Below are 21954 nucleotides of genomic sequence, written 5' to 3' on the forward strand. Positions count from 1 at the left end.
TCTGTAAGTGGATTCAATGAATATCTTTTTTTATTTTATTGATAATTTCATTTGGGGACTAATTTGCCTTGATTTCTTTGCTTGTGTGAATTTTTGCTCTAATCTGGTCTGAACTTTAAAGACATTGCTCGTTTACAAGTACTTATATTACGGGGAACTGGTTGTAATTTTGTGTTATAAAGGGTCTTTACTGTATATTGCAGCTTAAAAATAATAAAGTACTTAAAAACCTCACTTGAAAGAAGGTAAAACTCTTGAGGCCTTCTTGGAGTTTAAGTGGTGAGGTGATGTTCCACCTATGAAAATGAGAACTCAAATAAAATACATATATATATAAAAAAAAAACATGGCACCAGCTTAGAAAAAGGTCACAATAAAATGTACAAGGACTAAAGTGCTTTTCCATTATCAGTAAATCTCATCAGCATCCGGAAGTGAATCAGTTCTTCCCCCTCTCTACTTGTTGGTTTAGTAGGTGGAGAGAGCCGACATCCATCCATCCAAACTGAGCAACCGGAGGCTTTGAGGGAACAGCTGCCAACTTATTTCCAAATAAAGTTCATCTCAAGCTGCGGAGACATACCAAGAAAACACGAAGCAGTTCATAGCATCTTGATGCCCGTTTGTCTTGGATGGAGCCAACCCTGCCGCCATCTGGGGGATACACTCTCTCTCCCACAGGCTGTTTGTCAGAGACGTGTAGGTGGGTGTCGGTACTCAGCCAGAATGAACTCATGGAAATTTCGTCAAAGCACACGTGGCATTTGCCGCCAATGGCTCTGCTTAATCAGTTGGCAAAATGCCTTAATCACCCATTTGCTGATGTTTGTGGAGTGAGGTGAACATTCACACACAAGAAAATGTCTTGAGTGAAGTAATCAGTACATGACTTAATGTCTTTCTATTCACTGTGAATAGATAGAAGCACATCATTTGGACATCACCTCACACCAAAATGGAGTTTATTCATTGTAGTACTTTCAAGATTTAAAACACCAAGATATTTTACTGTGACATACATGAGATTGAACATGTCCAAGAGTTTAAAAAAAAAAAAAATTATTGTTGTGCAACAACAAATTACCGTTTTCCATTTCTGGGAGCCATGTTGGATGCTGAACTCCCTCCTGAGTTTCCCTGCTCTAATTTCAAATTAAGAATTCAACAGCCAAATACAAACATACATTTGGCCATTTTTTAATAATTTTTTTTTTTTAACCCAGTGAAAGTTGATTATTTATAACTAAGGTATTCCTCCTACATGAGGTAACGGGATAATTTTAACTCAAGTCTTTTGTAAAGGAGAAAAAATAAATTGTCTTTGATATATGTGCTTTATTTTTATAAAAACTGCTCAACATGGTAATTTTTCCAAAAACTATTTATTGAATATTCATTTTAATATTTCACAAGTACAAAAAAAGCGCCATCCTTGCTCCTTTTGTTCTGAAAACTAGTTCATATTTTCATATTGACCCAATTATTAAGCTGGCATTGATTTGTCATTCTAGACCAAGTGATGCACCAAAAAAAAAAAAAAAAAATTGTTTCAAAGTTGAACCAGCATGATAAATTAATAAATGGGAGACTAGATTAACTGTTTTTTCAAATGAGTATATTTGACTGTGCATGTTTGATATCCAAGGGATACGGATGAAATTTTAGAGGTCTGTGGTGATAACAGGAGTGATTCCATGGATGAGCAAAGCTGGGCCGAGGTTCCTACTCAACAAGTCCATTTGATGAAGATGGGCACACTAACGACTTGTGTCGGCTGGTGGGTGGGGAAGATACAGGAAACGTACAGCCGGCTTAGAAGAACCATGCTGACAAATCAGATTGTTCACAGCACTAACCTATTCATCTGTCAAATGATAAGTATTCGTAGGGAACATTTGGGTACCATCTTGATCCTCACCTTCTTGTCTTGACCTCACCTTACTTTTCTGTGAACAGCCTTCCCCTCCTGCCCTCGCTCCTTGTCTCTGCATCGCTACCACCTGGTCCCAAGCCACTGTATGGACCTGAGCTGACAGCCTAAGTTCCTTGAGCATCTTCTGGAGCTTCGTCTCCTCATCTTCCGGCAGCGTACAGCCTGCCTCCACACATAGGAAGAGGCGAATTTTTGCGCGTTTCCAGGCCCGCGTTTCATGAAGGACGCAGGCCAGCTGTATCAGGAACAGGGAGCAGATGTTTACATAACTGTGACTGTCTGGATGAAGAAGGTTCAGAGGCCACAAGTCAACAAATGGTCCGACTGAGCTTTGGGGGCCCAAGACATCCTCCCGACAGAACTGGTTGAAGTAACGAGCCAGAGCCACATTCTTTCCCATTTTAACAGCATCCGCAATAATAGGCACATTTGCCTCTTCCTGAAGATGTTTAGGTTATTCAGGTCTCTGTACATTTGGGAAGAAAATGGGGTTCTCAGCTCAGAGTCTGCTGCTGAATCGGAGTCTGCAGCTGAATCAGAGCTTATTGATGGGAGAATATGACTGGCGAGGCCATCTTCAGGTGTGCGGTCATCATAAAAACCCAGCACAAGAGTGTTTGGTCTCATCCCACCTAAAGCCAGCAGATGTGTTAGCCCAATACTCAACAAATGTCAAAGACTTTGAAAATAGAGTGGCTTGATCTTACCAAAGCCTGAGATGAAGAGCAGATTTTGAACTCCATGCCGAACCGAGTCAGCCGGAGTTGGGTTCACAAACGCCTTGATTTCTAAATGATCCACCAAAGACGGCCAGGAATCATAACAGCTCTGCAGGAGATCGGTTGGCAAACCATCTGCACAATTACAAAAGACACAAATGATGGAAGCATAATGACAGACCTTTAATTACCGGCAAGATATGCGTGTGTTCAATCTGCGTTAGAAGTTACTCTAAATGACACAATCATGTTTTGATTGTGGTGGTTGGAGTACCAAAAAATTGGATGTGGTACAGTTTGCATCATTGCAGTGGCATAACAAATGAGGTATACAAGAATATAATTTTATAAAACGATTGTAGTTTTCTAGTCTCAGCAGGAAAAGATACCATGGTTACGCAATTATATCTAGGAACAGAAAGACCCAAAGATGATTTGGTACCCGTCTCAAACTGATCCGTTTTTCATGCCGACATTGTTAATCACATGGAATTATTGATATTGGCACCCAGCATTTTATTGATGAAAGCACCAACTTGGCTAATGTAGCTTATAGAAGCAAGTAATTTGAGAAAGTCTATATTTTTCTATCCTAAACAGATGATGAATTACAGAAGTCACTCCAAACCCAAGCCATACTTTTGTGAATTTAGATGTATACCAACTCATTAATGCCAAATCTGCTGAAGTAATCTTCTAAACAAGACACCTGAAAGTCAGTTTTACTTGACCATAATTACCACTGGTATGTAGTAAAACAATATTACTGCAAGTGTGAAGTATCCAAGTGCTGTAGCTTTTTGATAAACGCTTACCAAGCAGTCCAAGCTCCACATGTCCCAGGACATACAAGCCGCTTTTCTTCAGGTCGTTTAAAGTCATAAGACTCGTACAGGTGCGAGGGTTTGCGACCATCAACACCTGTGGCCTCCAGAACTTCATATGGTCCTTCCGCACATCCAGAAGCAACAAGTACTTGCGAACCTAAAAAAACAAAAAAAACAAAAAAACAATTTACCTTAATGTTTACATTAACTTGGTCTTGAAAAATGATCTACACTCTGTGAACTTTCAAATTTTGTTAAGTTACAAAGCTCAATCTATTCTGTTAGGATTTTTTTTAATGACCATACAAGAAAAAGTAGCACCCAATTGTGAAGTGGAAGAAACGGGCTTTTAAAAAATTAGCACAGATATTTGAATGCAGCATGTCTTCGTGTTCAATCAAGACCACCAACTCCGCATGTCTACAGAGTTAAGTTTTTAACTAATTCTTTGGAAAACACTGTAGTTCAAACTAAGACGCAATGGAAAGTCATCTTGCTACAAATTCTTAATTAGCTTTACACCTAGACATTGACTAGGCCATTTTACCAGGTAAACACACTTTGACCAAAGTCAATCCTTTATGGTTAGCATGATAGTTCTGCTTGAAAGTGAACTTTCACCTCAGTCAATTATTTTAAAAGCCCTAGCAGGTTTTCAGGCATTAACCAGTTTCCCCATCAAAATTGATCCGTTTTTTTTTTTAAATGAGGGGAACATCTCAGCATGATGCTACCAACAATGTTTCACCATGGGTATGGTGTCCTCAGTGAGGTACAGTGTTGGCATTATGCCACAGTTTTGCCCACAGCCCAAAAAGTCTAAAATTTGGTCTCATCTGACCAGTGAATGCTTGTAGTATCCCCTCATAACAAAAAGGACCACTTCTTCATTACACAATTATACTGAACTTTGTGTTAGAGCATAAAATCCAAGTGAAATGCATAGAAACTTATGGTTTAATGCATTACTAACGTATAGTAGGAGCCATTGACAGATACCTGATGGAAGATGAGAGCTTGACTGATGTAGCCCCAGTTGCTGATGGGCCCCAGAGAGTGTATGAGCACCCAGAGGAGCAGCATAAATCCTATGCTGATAAAAGTATGAATGGAGCTAATAACATCATAACCAGGCAGCCAAAGAGGCCCAGAGTGCAGGTGTGCCATGTGAAACAACGGAAAGATTGTCTAAAAAAAAAAAAAAAAAAAAAAAACACTTGATACACTGTTCAGGCAGGTAAATCTCAAAACGGATAAATTCCTACAGCCTCCCAGTGCCAGTACCTGAAATTTGGTGCAGATGCCCATTCAAGTGCCAATCAGGCCAGATTTACAGAAGCGTACACCAACAAGATCAGGATGGAGACAATGCCAGCTATGGTGTTCAATTTGTCAGCAAATAGCACCATCTAGTGGAGTGAACACACAACTTCAGTTTATGCAATATCTTCAGAATTGCCGGAAAATATAACTATAGTATGACAGCTTAATATTAAGACATTTGCTTAAATGAAACTGAAGATGATGCAAGCATTTAGTTTTCTCTTGGAGTGGTTAGATAAGATTAGTCATTTCAGATCTGAAATAATGTTTCATGTTTACTTCAAGATAGCCACCACCAAACTACCAAATCCATCGTTTCAATCATCCAATACAAACTTTTACCCGATGCTCTGAAACACATTTCCAGCCTTTTATAGTTAAACTTTTTGAAGTACTTCATAAGAGTACATAAGTTATTTCATCACAACAAGACAATTGCCAATACTACTCATCATATTTGAACTGCCTTGTTGCTGATAAAGTGCTATATAAACAAAACATATTCTTCTACTTATCCAATTCACTGAACTCGGGTATTCAAATTACCTGAAAGGTAAAGGAATTAGACCGGAGGATACTTACTTATACTCATCTACCAACCCTGAATAGGAGTAACTAGTTTATTTACTTTGGCTCAACATTAATTTTTTCTTCTTTTGCTCCATTTTGGTTTGTTATTTTGTTTGCATTTCCTTTTAATTCCTGTACAGCACTTTGTATTGCCTTGTTGCTGAAAATGTGCTTTATAAATAAAATTACCTTTATGTCGATTGCCATGTGTGTATATATATAATCCTGCACAAAGCCATGCAGACTCCTTCTATAAATATTTATAAAAGGAGTCACTTTCTGAAACTGAATTCTAATGTGGTGTTGAGACATGATGCACAAATCCAGTCAGTTTAGAAATGTCCTTGCTACCAAATATTCTACAGCCAAGTGTTAACAAAATGGAGGCAACTGGGAATGACGGCAACTCAGTCATGTAGTGACAGGCCAACACAATCACAGAGTGGGGTCTGTGATATGCATTTTTTTCAAAGGTTAGAAATCCCTGTTGTCCTTCGACAGATGGCAAGAACCATGAAAACAGTTAAGAGGCCCTACCATCTGCCACAAACACACAAAAAGTAGGGTCATATGAGGGGTGGCCAATTCTTTAAAAACTTGTGTACTCCATGCTATAGGTGTAGGAGACAATTCACACAATTCTCAATAAGCAAAAATGTTCCCTTAAAGTAGAGATGTCCACCTCTCTGTTAGGAACAACAATATGGATTGGCAAATGGGATTCATTCTTAAACCATTACCCCATAAACTAAAGATTTACCTGTACAAGAAACCAGGAGATCAGTACAGAAACCCAGGGGTTTCCACTGCGAGATGTTATCCTCGCCAGCGCCAAGACGCCACCTGTACAAATGTGGAACATTAGGAAAATCTCTCATATTGCTCATCATCTAAAAAATCACAAACAACTGAGTCATCGTGCACTCGTGAAGCTGAACAAACAATGGAAAAGGTTTTTTCATTCTAAGTGAACAGAGCAAGCCATCTGTTGACAAACGATTCCTTCCTCATTAAAATGCCTGCACCATGAAAAATCAGTAACAAGTGACATTTTGTCACAATAAGGAGCAATGCCAATTTTAAACAGATGGATGAATATTAAAATGCTTAGACAAGCACACACGAGAAGCTTAATTAGATAAACTAAATGATCAGAGCAGAATCAGCCTGCTTTAATCATCTCATTTTATCTATACTAGCTCATTAGTTTATTCATTCATTCATTTCTACCACTTACGGATTATTTTAATACATGTATATAGTAAATAAATCAGGACATAACATCTTACTTGCTAAGATGTTATGTCCTGTGTATAATAAGACTCTTTAAAGGTCCAAAAATGTGGTTGATAAACTCTGCGAACAGCAGAACACGTTTCATATTCTCACCCAGCAAGTTATCTTTGGCCAGAGCATACAGGATCCTGGAAGCTCCTATTAGGTTACTCATTGCAGCAGACATGGCGGAGGAGTAGATACCAACTGTCACCATGGGAGACCATACATTGATGTCCTCCAGAAAACTGTAGTCTCTCTGGAGAAGGTAGCTACACACAATCCAAAAAAAATATAAGCAGTAACATTTTTGGTTGATCTTATTCGACTATAATTAACCAAAACAATGTATTTTTTGCAAGTTATTCCATTTTTAGGAATATTTTGCAGCTTTGTGTGTAAATTTTCTCTAACCGTTCACAGGATGCTGCAGTCAGCAGACTGTATGCAATGAAGATTGTAAGAACAGCTGCAAGTGTTCCTCTTGTCATGGAGTAGCTGGGTTGTTTTTTTTAGATCACCTAATAACACACAGCAAAGGCTTTCTAGAAAGTAAACAAGTTCACCACCATTTTGCAACAGTTTGGTTTTCACAAAATTGGCATACATCTTAAAAACCCTTTATTGTCTGGACTAAAACTGTATAAAGAATGTTTCATGCGTACATTTATAAAGGTATGCATTTTATGCACACAAACATACTGTGCAGGATTTTTTGGTCTCATTGCTTTACATTTCATTTGCAAGGAGCACATTTTTAAGGTTAATATTGACATAAACGTTGTTCCATAGAATGCCTCTTTTCACCCCCCAAAAAAGTGCATTTGAATTTTTTCCCCGTCCCGCATAATTTTCACTTGCATTTCTTTATTGTAGCCATTTTGTTTTGATATTTTTAAGAAGCATCTTCCTGCTCATCTACCATGTTAAAAATGGCAACAACAAATTTATTTTATGAATTGTTTAGACATTAAAATTACCCATCAACTTCTGAAATGTGATCTGGAATTTCATTGGGGCACAACACATGTATCCTGGGACAAATGCAACAGGAGCAGTGTTAAGATAATTGTCAAAATGGGAGATGGGTGTTAAATTAAATACTTCATTTGGGACTGCGAGTGTCTCCTTAATTTCCAACTCGTTTCATGAGGAAATAAGCTCCCATTTCACTGATTAATAGACACCAATCAAAGAACCACAGGTAATTATTCTCTAAATACTGAGCCTGAAGGACATTGAAAATCCTCAGTTGTGTGGTTTAGATCTTCAGCTTTCAAGTCTAATCAGTGAGAACATTTTGAGTGGACCAAGAAGTTCTGGATAAATGTATAAATGAGTGTTTAACTAAAACTGCCTGACAAAAAAAAATTACAGTAGCTTCATTTTTCAGCTAAAGTGTCAAAAACAATTCAAAAGAAAATAAAGCTTTGTCATAAAAGTGGCATCCAATTCCTGCACTGGAGCCACTTTATATTTTTTAAAACATGAAATCCGGCCGCTGTGAAAGACTATTTTTTGAGAGGAGGCGTCTGGTCTTTTAAATAGCACAATACCGGACATGTTGGATCCTGCTATGATTCCAGTGAAGCCATTGAACAAGACTGCAAACACATCATGCCACCAGTGGTGTAGTCAACCATGTAGCTTTAATACAGCTTTTCCATGTCCCAACAATCCGGTAAGGCGTGTCCTCTGCTTTTCTAACAAAGCGTAGAATAGCCTCTGAAATGTACCATCTGTATTTGTTTTCCCTTTGTGGCAGATTCGTTTCCACTGCATTTTAATGAAATTGTCACAAGTCAGTTCCTGATTTTAAGGCTTCTCTTTTTTTTTAAAGCAGAGATGCAGACGTTTTACTACGCAATGCACTGTGGTTGATGTTAAACAAGCACAAGAATAAGAGCTTTCTGCTGCTTTTTTCCTGCAATTTTGAAATTAAAAGACAAAAAAAAGGTACCAGTTGAACTGGGATTAGTGCAGCAGAAAAACCACCACAACACAATGGAGCTGTTACATCAGACGGGCAACATATTGAGTTAGCATTTTTTTTCTCATCACCATCATTACCCCCTTTAATAAACGTATTGTTTATATGCACCATACAAATAAATTACAAACCTCACATATCTCAATGGTTCATGTAAAGAAAATAAAAAAATCTTACCAAACAGACTACAAAGCACAGAAAGAGGAGGATAGTGCAGCAACACAGGCACGACCAGTATCCTGATGGCAATAGTCGGTGAGAACCCGTAAACACAGCGATCGCTAAAAAACAGTGAGAGAAGGCTTTAAGTACATGCAACACATCAAGAATGTCTCAAAATGTTAAATTAACTTTACCTTCTGGTATTCCAAAGGTAGACATGATGACCTCCACCAAACCCAAAACACAGAGAGTGCAGCCACAGATATTAGCAAAAAAAAAAAACATGATGCCAATACTGCCACCGAACTCGGGACACAAGGCTCCACTAATCATGGCTGGGATTAAAATTAAGGATTTTTTTTGTTCACAGAAAGCCTTACCTCTCAAATGACAAAAATTATCCAGTGATTCAAACTGTTTAACACTTTAAATTAAACTGTTCTGAACAGAAAAAAACAAAGCAAGGATACTTTATCGCCTCTTAAAGCCTGATACTAACGCCCAAGTGAGGTTTTAAAACTACAGCAGTCAACTGTGCCAGCTTTAAAAAGGATACAGTAGGCACCACCAGCCTCAAAAGCCCCATTAGTGGAGATGGCACAAATGGACAGAAGAGTCATTGTGATGATAAAGTAGGCCACCACGAACATGGTGACGGAATGGTATAGACCTGCCTGACCCACAACAAAACCTGCAAAAAGTAAAAGGTCATACATTTCTCTCAAAGGATAAACCAAACTATTGGCAAAGGGGTCCATTTAATTTAGAAAAAAGTTTGTGTCTTCTGTTTAATATCTGCTTTTTTGCATAAATGAATGAATCCAAGCGCAATAAAATTTATAAAATGTGGGATATAAAAGGTGTGTTAAGCAGAAAATGCAAAAGCTGAAAATTACACCAAGTTTGGGTTCTTCTAATGCCATGCAACTGTCCTAAGAAAACATTAAGGAAATAAACTGATGTTTATCTTGGACTGCAACATTCTTAAGAGTCCAAATATTTTCACGTAAAATCATATAGGAAACAACTGAAAATGGCTGGAACCATTTGGTCATTTTTAACCCATTATGCGACAGTGCACCGATACAAGTGGGAGTAAAATACAGTAAGGAGCTTGAACTCCTGGTCGTTCTGGAAAATATTGACAAATTAAATACATCAATATCACGCCTTCATTGGTTTAATAATAGCGCGCCGAGACTCACCAATTCGCAGGAACGCTACGACGCTGAACATGGACAGTAAAGTCGGTACGACCACTTCAAATATCACCCCCAGCTTGGGGGCCGCGGACCGTGACGCTTCATTAGCCGACTGCCGCCCGACCTCATCGGTTCTATTCCCGGGGATGGGTGCCGAGCTGGTGGTCAGACGGTAATGTAGTAAAGGAGTTCTCTCTGCCATTTTGTCTACGTTTCATTAGTTATTGATTACTGCAGAATACATTTAAAAGAAGCACCCCAAACCAAACTTATCACAGCTTTGTTCAAAGTGTCTGATAGTCTAACATGTCCATATAAACTGCTGACTCGTCCGAAACATCCACAGGACGAACCCAACCGCGTCACTTTCCACCTGTATGTAATTACACCTTGCTAATTAAGAGTGGCGCAATTTCCTCTAACTGTATTTATCCAATCAAGTGCCGGTTGGCATTGATTACGTTTTAGCCAGAAGTAATGGCCCTGTACATATAAATCTATATATGTTTATTAGAAAACTGATTAATTTGAATTGTTAATACAGCTTGCCAAACTTGTGTAATTGTGGCACTTAATGTCCAAACTGTTAATACAAAATTGGACACATTAAGTCAATAGGCCAACACATGCAAGTAGACTTATCAGGATTCTCTCTGCATAAAAATATCCACTGCAATCTCCTTCTTGTTAAGGAAGGACGGAGTTTTGAGTCACAAAACATTCCCAAAAGCATTGTAAGGATTTTTGAGAATCCAGGATGCCTCCCAGCAGAGGAAGCTAACAACATGAATCCAAAGCCAACCAATTAGAGGACAAACTCATGAAAATGTGTTTGCTCAGTATTTATGAATTTTAATCAGCACACAGCACGTGTTGTGAGCCTTGGTGTGAAAGTGACAAAAACAGTGTAAGAGGAAAACCCCAAGGATTTAAAGTTTAAGACAGGAGTTAATTTGATGGCAAATAAAGTTAATTTGACCAGCAAATTGGTTCTTACCCTCAGCACTTATGAGGCTGTTTACATGCCGTTTGTCACAGTGGCTGCCTCCTCTTACACTCATTTGAAGCTGTGCAACTATGAGTAGGTAGTCGTTGATGTTGATTTTATCTACCGTTTGCTATCAAAGTCCCACATCCTTTTTCTCTTGGGTTCCTTTTGACCCTCAAACCCTCAGTGAGAATCCTAAGCTGTCTCCTCTCTTTTCCTGGTGCTGGAGGAGAAGACATGAGAATTTTATCACTCAAAAAGAAATGAAACAAGCAAGTGTACAAGCAGTTGATGCTTTTATGTGCTTACATTCTGCTTTATTTATGTTTTTCCCCATGAAGCTCAATGCAGGATGTTTAAATTGGTGTGGGAATATTTCTAGAGCCAGAACACTCACTCAGCAACTAAAGAGGCAAGAAGGGAGAAGCCAGATAAACAGATGCTATGTGTAAATAAACAGCTTTCTTGGAATCTTCCTAGGAACAAACAAAACTTCTGCAAGGAGTTGTCTCAAAGCAAAAAGATGATGATCTTTACAATATTGGTGACCTTTCTGGCAGCTCTGTTGCATAGAAACTCTACAGGTTCAGCCTCAATCTCCCACACCTCAGAGGCTATAGCAGACCAAGCGACAAGAGCGCTGGATGGACTCATATCAACAATCTGCAGATCCAAAACTCAGCCTTATTACAAGTCCATTAAAATACTCAATGTGCACTCAATGCTTAAAAGCCATGCCCCTGCTTGGCTGCTTCCGATGAGCTCACATTAGCTTCATTAAGTGATTTATCAGGTAAAAAAAATTGCTGTGAGTTGACTGTGATGTCTCATAAAAAGGAGCTGTGTGTCCCTTTTGTCCTCCCACCACTTGATTTCCCACCTTCTCATTTGGTAGTGGGAAGTGCAAGTGTTATCTGGACTAAGAGGACAACACTCTCCAACTTTCGCTGACTGAATATTGCGGACTGTAAAATGCCATTTAGCTTTGAATGTTTTCCTGTTTGATCTTCAGGAAACAGAATGGTTGCTAACATTCACACAGCTGCCATAAGATCTTCTCAGAACAGCTGGGGGATATTTAGTGTTTTGTCAAGATCCTGCCGGCCCTAAAAAAAGAAATCACTTGTTTGTTTAAAATACACCCATCTGCAACAATGAGCATGTGGTTGTGTGACATATTTATATGGCTTATTTACTTGTATTTTACAGAGTAAGCAATTTTGACATAAAATTTTCACAAACTACAAATCACCCAGAATGCTCTGTCCTGATGGTGAAACATGGAGGGGGCAGCATCATTATGTGGGAAAGCATTTCTGCAGCTGTGAAAGGAAAGGTAGTTAAATGTTGGTGGGGGCACCGATTTCATGGAGATGCTCTGCATCTGAATGAGTTTCAGAACAGGTGAAAAAAAAATACTTGAGTTTCTATTTACTGAAGCCACAATTTAGAGAGATTAATTAACCTAGCAGCCATGGTTTTGGACTGTGGGAGGAGGCCAGGGGAACCAGAGAGAACCCACACATGGATAGGGAGAACATGAAAACTCCATGTAGAAAGCCGGGATTCGAACCAAAGACCTTTACGCTGCGTGACTCGTTTAAATTTCCATTAAAAACACAATTAAAAGTCCTGTGTCATTTTCCAGCTACATGTCTTTGCAGATCGGACAAGGTGACGTCACTGTCCTCCAAAGCTCGCTTAGTATCCAGCCTCGCAGCATTGATCGTCTAGAATGTGAATCTTCACCCGGCCGGAAACATGCAATCATACTTTGGGTGTTAAAGCCTTCAGGTCGCAGCTGGAAGGTGCAGAGACTCCAATTCAATTTCCATGCGCAGGGGAGGCATAAAGACTGTCAATGACATGAATATAATAATAATAATATATATTTAAAAAAAACATGAGACATGCACATCTATCCTAATCTCCAGACACACTTGTTCATCCGTTTCCTGGACAGTAGCTGAGCCCATGCTTCTTGCGCCTTTCGTTTTTTTTTTTTTTTTTTTTTGCGTGTGCCCTTATTAAGACGCATGACGCCCAATTGGGACCATTAATAGTGCATATGCGCTGTGACACGCAGGCGAAAAGCACACCATGAGCCACATACAGATGTTCTCTTTCTCTCACTCATATTTCTGCAGACAATCCCGGCTGTTGTTAATTAAGACGAATGTGCGCCGCCGCGCCTCCGCACATAACGAGCGGAGCGAAAGGATCTCTGCACACACAGGGAGAAGAAGACTGCGGGCCAAAGCTCTGACTGTACCCGCATTGCATCACGGACACGACACCCGGTACCCCGCTGCCTTCCTCCCACCTCAACAGGCGCAGATGAGGAGACTGTAGCATCTTATCGCATAGTTTTGTAGACTCATGCCGCCGCGCTCTCGGTCACAGCCAGCCAACAGATGTGCGCCGCTCCGGAGGCGCAAAGCCGGTGATTTTTACGCGCCTTTCTGATAACTTTGGCGCGGCAGTATTTATGGATTGCGCATCAGTGACAGGGCAGCCTCTGGGATCTGCTAATATTTCTCCCTCAGTGGAGTTTTGTGTCACCACCGGGGGCCACAAGCTGCCGGATCGCGTTATATTTTGTAAGTGAGCGCTGCAACCTGTAGCTGTGCGTCTCTTTTTTATTCCAGTCAACATTCCGCCGAGGCGCAATGGAGGGACGCAGCTGACGCTTTTGAATCCCCAAACTCGAGGAGGAGACTGGAAAAAGAAGAGCAAAAAGCAGCCCAGAGGAAACAGTGAGTACACAGCGTCCTGACTGGCTCTCGTATTTAGAAGTATAAAATCCGTCCAAATGTCTCCTTAACTTTGTCCGCATCTGGTTCAAGGACAAATGATAATTAAAGGTCGGTTAATTCGTGATGTTCAGATTTTATTTAGTGATTTATTTCCCCCCCTCACAGTTTGTGCATCCTTCAGACCACAGACTGACCTAAAATTGAGTAACTTGACATTAAAAATAGACAGACGGCGGTTCATGGGGTACATGGTGATGATGCGCAAAATGGATTAAAAGGTCTTTGTAACACATGGATAAAACAACAAATGAATGCCATTCTCTTGTCTTAAATGATACAGAATGAAAAAAAGCATTCCCCTTTTCCAGCGTCATTTTATGCACTGACTTTGTTTTCATAATATTTGACGATGTAAGTTTCGGCTGTCTTGGGGCCCTGAAGAGGCATCTCTGCCTGCCTTAGTAGGAAACTAGTAAAGTTTATTAGATGTGCCTGAGTTTTTGCCCAATCTCATTCAGAAAGGGTGATGAATAATTCGTATATGTCCTTCCACTTGTTGCCCTGCCAAGAACCAGCTGCAGCTGCAGCTGAACAACTGTTTAATCTCTTAACCAACCAAATGTCTTCTTTCCTGTAGGACTCCTTTGCAAGATCACAGACTTTCAAGCTAAGCAATGCATGAGCGAACAGATACACTAATTAAGCATGTGAATCCACATTTGCAACGGACAGAACAGGAATAAAATGCCTTGCAAAAGTATTCATACATGTGAAATTGTTCTTTACATTTGGTCAGCTATGAACATGAATCCATTTGTTGGTGTTTGTGCAGTCAAAACCAGAAGCTACACCGGCTAAAAAGACACATGGAACTTTTTTTCTCACTGTCTGAAGTTAAATCAGACCAGACTTCTCTTGTTTTAGGTGAGTTAGATTTATTTCTCAGCTAAATGCCACAATACTGAGAGAAATGATAAGACAGAGGTTTAGTTGTAAATGTCTTCAGAATCAGAAGTTTTACTTTTTTTTTGTATTTGGTGGTTTTTTCTTTGAACTTGACTTGGTTCAAATGTTTTGGATGTACTTCCTCAAGCTTGTCACAATAGTTTGCGAATAGTTTCGAAACCTTTCTGTAACCACTTTGGTTGTATGCTTAGGGTTACCGTCCATTTGGAATACCAGTCTGTGCCTGAGCTTTTACTTCTCTGACATATTATTTATCTCATTATTTTGACTTCTAGCAAATAAATACAGGTTTTTGTAACTCTAACTAATATAAAAAAGGAGAGGTTTGATCATATTTAACTTCAGACAGTGGAAAAAAATGTGTGTCTTTTATTTATTGTATGTAATCTTGGTTTTCAACCATATGTAGTAAATCAACACAAAATGCATTGGAACAAAAACAACACGTGGCTTTTGAAATTTTTACAAAGAAAAATACCACAGGTGTACCTTGCTTTTGTATTCTGCCTTCTTTACTATGAAACTACTAAAATAAATCTGGTGCTACCAATTACTGTAACTAGAGTCCACCTGTTAGTAAAGTCTCAGTGTAAATCCAGCTGTCTTGTGAAGGCCCCAGAGATTTGTTAGGGAAAATTAAACATCAGAATCAGGAAGGCAAAGGAGCACACCAGACAGGCGAGATATCAAGTTGTGGTGAAATTTAAAGTGGGATTAGTTCATAAACAATGTCCCCAAGAAGAACTGCTGACATCCACAGCTTAGAGGAAAGAGTCTGCCTGGAGGAAATCTAGTAAACATGACTAAATGAGTGGCAAGAATAAAACTTTCCTTGTTGAAAGAAAGCCAGAAAAAGTCAATTTTGCTATTTACTATTATCTGTGGGTGTGACATCAAATCTGTTTTGAAGAGAATAAAAAAAAAAAACTTTTATAACTGCACACAAAATTATTAATGTAAAAGAAATGCAGCTTTAACGTACATTAATTATCCTAAACATAGCATGCAGTTGTAGTGAAAGTTTGCTTTGACTCAGTTTTTAGGGATTTTTTTGTAAGAAAATGTAAAAAGTGATGGATAATGTTTCTTCTCTTTTACAAATAAACCCAATGTTGTAATGATTGACCACATAAAATCCATATAAATACATTCAAGTTTTGTCTGTAACATGACAAAATGTAAAGAAAAGAAAAAAAAGCGTTAGAAATACTTTGCTCCGCACTTTAACTCTGTCTGTCTTACTACAACTTAAATGAAGCTGGTGAAACTCATTATCCTCATAGATTGTGGGTCCAAAATAATCACCCAAAATAGGAATGAAATGGAGTTTCTGATTGCACAGTCAGGCCTAAGTGGTTTCTCAGCTCCGGCTGTCCTCCGGTCCCTGGTCTGGCTCTGCACTTGTTGCTTTTCCAAGAGCTAATCAACTGCAGCCTGTCCTGACAAACTGTTTAATCTCTTCACCACTAATATGCCTTTGGTCTTCAAGGAATATGATCTTTCATCCATTAAAGGATCACAGAGGTTCAAGAGTGTAGTAAGGCTTCATGTGTGAGCTTTGAGGTTTCTGAAAAGGGCTTCTGCAGGCATGCATGCACCCTTTCATTCAAAAATAGCTTTTTTGACAAGTAAGCTAAGTGGTTTTAAGATTACTTTTTTTTTGAAGTGCCTGTGAGCAGAAAGTCCCTCAATATGAGGACTGAATGTCACTTTTCTAAAGTATTGAATGCAAATATTTATGTATATTTTTTTAATTTAAATTGTGTTTAATTGTTGTTAATAGTGCACAGTCTGCAAATGATTCAGGAGAGCTTTATTCAACTTTGAGGCAACCTATTCTAAAGTGAGCTTTGAGGATATGAATGAAAAAGATCCTGAACACCAATATATACCACATTTTATCTGGGCTCTGTGCCAGAAATATCTGTTTGATTTTTTTTTTTCATTGTTTATCTCTCTTCAGCTGATTTATGACACTTTTTGGTCTGGAAGCAACTCTACTCTGCCATAATCATGATGTCGCCTTTTCATAACGTTTTCATTACCTTCCTCTGTCGGTAATATCTGAACTGAGATAAAAGAGTATTCAGCCTCTATAGAGCTGCTTTTTAACAGGCAGAAAGAGTGTGGAGGGCCTTTCTGAGAATGAAGAGAACCCCTTTCTTCCATTTTTATTAATGGAAGAAAATATTCTGATTTTTACATCACTTAAATTCAGCCAGTTTAATTCACTCCAGGTCGATTGTACAAAATACTGAAACAACTTCTCCCAGTGATGATGATGACATGCAGCAGAGACATTCAGACTTTTCTAGTGTCCTAAATTTAAGCAGTGGTATATGATTGAACCACACCAAAACGATTTTTGTTAATAATGACAAATTTTCAATTGGCTTTATTAATAAAAATCTGAAAAGTGTGGTGTACATATGAAGTCAGGCACTTTCGATCTGGTATGCCTAAATAACATCTAGTGAAATGAATTTCCTTCAGGAGTGACGAATTGAGTCATCTTCAATCTCAGTATATTTAAAGCTCTTTGAAGACCTCAGAAATAGTGTTAGTTACGTAAAATATCTTAAAGAAAATGCAGTTTGAGAAGCAGAAGTAATGCTAGTTGACACGCTATTAGCTGTTGACCCTCTATTGCAGCTCCTTGATTAGCAAAGCAGCTAATCATCCGGGTGCTGCACTCATTTTCATCAGCACTCAATGGCTGTACTGCCAAAAGATGACGTTAGCTTGTGAGGTAGTGCTAAAATGGTTTTGACTGCGAGTATTACTGCATATTAAAGAGTATTTAGTATTTACGCTACCGTAATAGGTAGGTGTAAGTGGGTATAGATTTGTATAGAGGATCCCATGTTGGTGGATTTTAGCTACTACAGCGATTAGTCATGCACTGCATTAATCTGGCCGTTAAGGTTGGAGTAGCAAGAACAAAGGTGTTGTTAAAAGAAAGTTACAGGTCTAGTTAGCAATTCCCTACAAGCCATGTAGAGGACTCAGCAACCATGTGAAAAAATAGGTGCTCTGGTAAGACGGGACAAAATAACCTCTTTGGCTGACAGGTACAGCGGGAAATAATCTGCACTTGTACATCGCAGTGTCAAGTCCGAGGACTCCAAAGTGCTTTACGCCACAATCAGTCGTTCGCGCATCCATGCACACATTCACACACTGATAGTGGTGCGCAATCGGTGTCGCCGGGCCTTCAGAACGCTATCAGCGACCAAAGCGGGTGAAGTGTCTTGCCCAAGAACAACCTGGCAAAGATGGACAGAGCAGAGGTTCAAATCAGCAACCCACCAACCCTCCTGAGCCGCCGCTGCTCTCGCATTCACTTCGCCAAATATGGTAGACAGTGAACACCTTCTCTCTCCATTACCTCACCATCACCAGTGGCGATGCCTGGAGACACACACCAAACAAATGACATGCTGAAAAATCACAAGATGAGATTCAAACCGGGGGCTTTCTTGCTTGAAGACAATAGAGCAACTAGCTGTGCCACTGTTAAATCAACTTTAGTCCTCTCATTCTCTGTAAAAAAAACAAAAAACAAAACTAAAAGTCTGTTAAAATTCAGGCATTTATGGGAGGCCCCCTGGTTTGACTACAGATGAAGATTTTCCAATTGATTTTGTAGAAGGGCATAAATAACTTTCATTCATCTTGAGCCACATTTTCAATGAAATCTAAATTATTTATATTTATTTATTTATTTATTTTTCATAACTGGTTCAATTCTTGCATTAACTGCATTGCAAAACCTCTGTCTCATTTCCTACCAGAAACATACCTGAATGACCATAATTTCAAATATAAATCTGTGTATGAGTCATTTTCATCTTAAACACAGGCGTTGATGAATGACTCCCAATTACAGGCCAGCCACAACCCTTATGAATTAATCATTCTCTTTGTTATCATTCATGGAGTGACTGAAGTAGGGAGCAAAAATACGGCTGTGCTGCTCAGAAATACCACTCCAGAGTGCACTGCAAAGTGTTTCAGCAGTGACGTACATCACCTGGATGATGTACGTCTCTGCATGCTCAGGTCCAGGAAGCATTAGTGTAAAAGTCCCCTAACAGCTGCTCCAGAGAGAGAGAGAGAGAACAGCGGAGTAAAGTGGAGGAGGGAGGCGGTGTTTCGCAGTTAAACTGCATCGCTGCTGCGAGCCAGCAGCCGGCTGTGCCTCTCATCTGGCTCATACACTCACACGTCGAGGCAGCGGTCCTCTGCACCATGCAGGCGGGCCGGTGGTAGCAGACCTGTTACACACCGCTCACGCGATGGCAGCGAGTCACACTGAGTCCTCCCTCCTCTCCTCCGCTGAAGAGTAATTAGAGGAAAACGGATTTTTTATTATTATTTATTTATTTATTTATTTATTTTTTTGCCTCTCAATGAGGATTTTGCAGCGATGGTGAAGGGCAAGGCAGAGGAGCGGACGCTCCAGTACCAGCAAACTTTGGTGAGTTCGGGGTGATGTCATGGATGATGCTTGCAGTTGCAGGTCGGACATGCTTGCTTGGAGGATGGAGGCGCAGCTGCTGCTCTGCTCTGCCCTGCGGGAGGACGGGGACTGTGCTGCTGTGTGTGTAATCTCACCTCTAGGACGTAAAACGTGGAATTGCTTCTGGCGGGCTCGTAAAGCAGATGCAGGAGTCCTGTCTGCTCTCCCTCCGTTCATTCACCTTGATCCACAGGTGTTGCATCAGTCTGAGTCTGCCTGCACCAACACGATTAACTCTTATCAGTTGTCACCAAACCATGTCAGACACATTATTCAGCCTGCAGGAATGCATGCATTGCTCTCCACAGTCACCTTATGTAAGCCCAAATGAGGAATTAATAAGATGTTAATATGGCTCCTTCTCTTCCTCACACATCTATAGATCTCCTACTTCCTCCCGCTTCATCTGATCCCGCCGTCGTCGTCCTCTCAGTTCTTCCTGTTTGCTGGTCTGGGCCAATCCATGAACTAAAAGTGGAATGTTTCTGACTATTAATTGCTTCATGCACTAGTTTCCCCATCCATGTCACTACAGGACTGACAGTGATACCCTGGAGCTCTTTATCTATATTCAGATAAAGGGACAGTCAGACAGACAGGCAGGCAGGCAAGTCAGGCACAAAAACCTGTGGATTTGTGTCATCCCTCATTGATTTACGTGTCTGTGACAATCTATCTGTGCCGTCTTCCGTGTATCTTTGTTATTTGTTTCTGCATGCACACGTTTAAATGGGCGAATGCACAATTTTCAGACATTAGATCTATTCGCCGCTTTCTCACAGCCGTGCCGGGCCCCTGATGAACGCGAAGATGTTATTCCCTTTTTGCTGGTGTGAAGATCGATGCCATGCTGCGTTTCTCAGTAAAGCGATCAATAGCAATGTAAAAAAGGCAGTCTGTGAAGATTGGAACGTGCTGTCTGTACACCCCACCTCTGACTCTGACCATCTTCCTCCGATCAGTTGGTTTATCGTTAACTCTTTACGGTCCTGTTGCCAAAAATAGCCTGCCGTGTGTGTGTGTGTGTGTGTGTGTGCATGTGTTTCTGTAGCTGAATGCTGGTGCAGTAACAGTGCTATTTATCACATTTCTTTCCTCAGGTGAAGCGAAGCATCTGGGCTATTTTTTTTTCCCTTTGTAAACCCAATGAGATTTAGAGGTTGATAATCACCCACCGCAAAACCCACGGAAGAAAAAAAAAAAAAAGGAAAACATTTATAATCTGATGAGTGATGATTTTCTTGGAGGCTTAGCTGCAGCCCAAAAATTGGATTCTGATGTTGACAAAAGGATCTTTTTGTGTTTTATTGTTTGCCCCCAGAAAGACTCAGACGATTTTCAGTCTTTGTTGTTTGCTTGGAGTTCAGAAGAATGGTGCTGCGGGCCTGATGAGCAGGTGTCACAAAATCCCTCAGTGAGAAAAAAAAGAGAGAGATTTATCTGATAAACCTTTCAACGAGGGAGTTACAGAAACACAATTTGTCTTTTTATAGCTCGTTTGCTTTGTAATTATTTGCTACATATGCAGCAATAATTCTTTTTGAGACCGAGAACCAGCAATGGCGTAAACTTTGAAAAGATTTGGAACAAAAATGAATTTTATCAGCATTTTTATGTTGCCGGAGTTTGACAACCACTGATGTGATCAGCGCAGACTCAAGATTTGAGGGGAGCAGAGAATGCAGGACTGCTGTGGTGGCTTGGTGTCCTCAATGTTAAGGTGTTAAAGTGACTATGTCACCGTGTGCTTTCAGAGTGTACAGCTCTTTAATTAGGGTCTCTAAGGATTGGTCAAGTTTAACTAGTCGATGATATTTGACAAAAATGACTAATTAGTTGTGCTTGCTTGAAAACCACAGACAGTTGTACACAAGTATAGGGTTTATCTGTTAACTGTAAATCACAAAGATGATATTTGTAATGGCACAAAGTTATGATTGTAACTTAACCATCAAATTATAAGAACGTTCTTTTGAAAATCCAAATCTCAATTGAGCAGGAATTGAAAACTAAGTTTGCTTTAACTCTCTCTGATCGGTGATCGTTTGTGGAAAGAAACTGAACGATCTGCTTTATTTTTATCCTTCTCGGTAAATGCATTGAAACTAAGAACTCCCACTGTTTTCAGTATGTAATACATCAGTCAACAGCATGACCTTAGATGCGTATTTTGACTTTATTTTGGAAAAGAAATCAGCTAGAGTGTATTGGCAAACAGCTTATGAGACCAGTCTCATGAAAGAGACTGATCTTGTAATTCTTTTTTCTGTGTGATTTATAATTCTGCTAACAAAAAGTAACTTTATTTGTCTTAGTTCATAGAAAAATAAAGTCTCAATTTGTTAAAATCTAAATTATAAATTTGTGTGACCCAGAAGATGCCTCACTGGTAGTTTTGTGTTATCAACTGTATGATTGCAATTACTGCATATCTGACCTTTGCAGATATCTTAAATACATCTCAAGTTATAATTTACAAGAATTTAAAATCTTTCAGTTTTGATATTATTAAGAAACCTTCAGATTAGGTAGATTTAAAAAAAAATTATAAGTAATTTTGAGTCTCAAGCAGCTTTCGCTTAGCTTGGACTGGCTCTGACTGAAAATAAATGGCATATTATTTGCATAAATACCTTCTCTAAATGCAACACTTCTATGAGTTCTGGATAACTGATTGGAAAGCATCTATTGTGTCTCTCTTGACGTATATATATATATATA

At 39.5% G+C, this 21954-nt stretch overlaps 1 protein-coding gene and 1 pseudogene across 9 annotated transcripts in view; one reads left to right on the top strand and one right to left on the bottom strand.

The window, feature by feature from the left end:
* Positions 1–940: 940 nt before the first annotated feature.
* On the bottom strand, positions 941–10522 carry LOC103143066 (solute carrier family 12 member 9-like; annotated as a pseudogene).
* A 2526-nt stretch (positions 10523–13048) lies between these two features.
* The window catches only part of clcn2a (chloride channel, voltage-sensitive 2a), a 62727-nt gene continuing 53821 nt past the window's right edge, over positions 13049–21954 (top strand). For 8 of the 9 annotated variants that reach the window (XM_016674943.1, XM_016674950.1, XM_016674946.1 and 5 more), the window contains exon 1: positions 18902–19191. In XM_016674943.1, the coding sequence (XP_016530429.1) occupies positions 19141–19191 (51 nt within the window). In that variant the 5' untranslated portion in view covers positions 18902–19140. Of the gene's footprint in view, positions 13746–18901; positions 19192–21954 lie in introns of those variants that run through there. The other variant, XM_016674949.1, reaches the window with a different exon arrangement.

The sequence above is a fragment of the Poecilia formosa genome, unplaced genomic scaffold (assembly GCF_000485575.1).
Source record: "Poecilia formosa unplaced genomic scaffold, Poecilia_formosa-5.1.2 Scaffold104, whole genome shotgun sequence".
In the NCBI taxonomy this organism is placed as follows: domain Eukaryota; kingdom Metazoa; phylum Chordata; class Actinopteri; order Cyprinodontiformes; family Poeciliidae; genus Poecilia; species Poecilia formosa.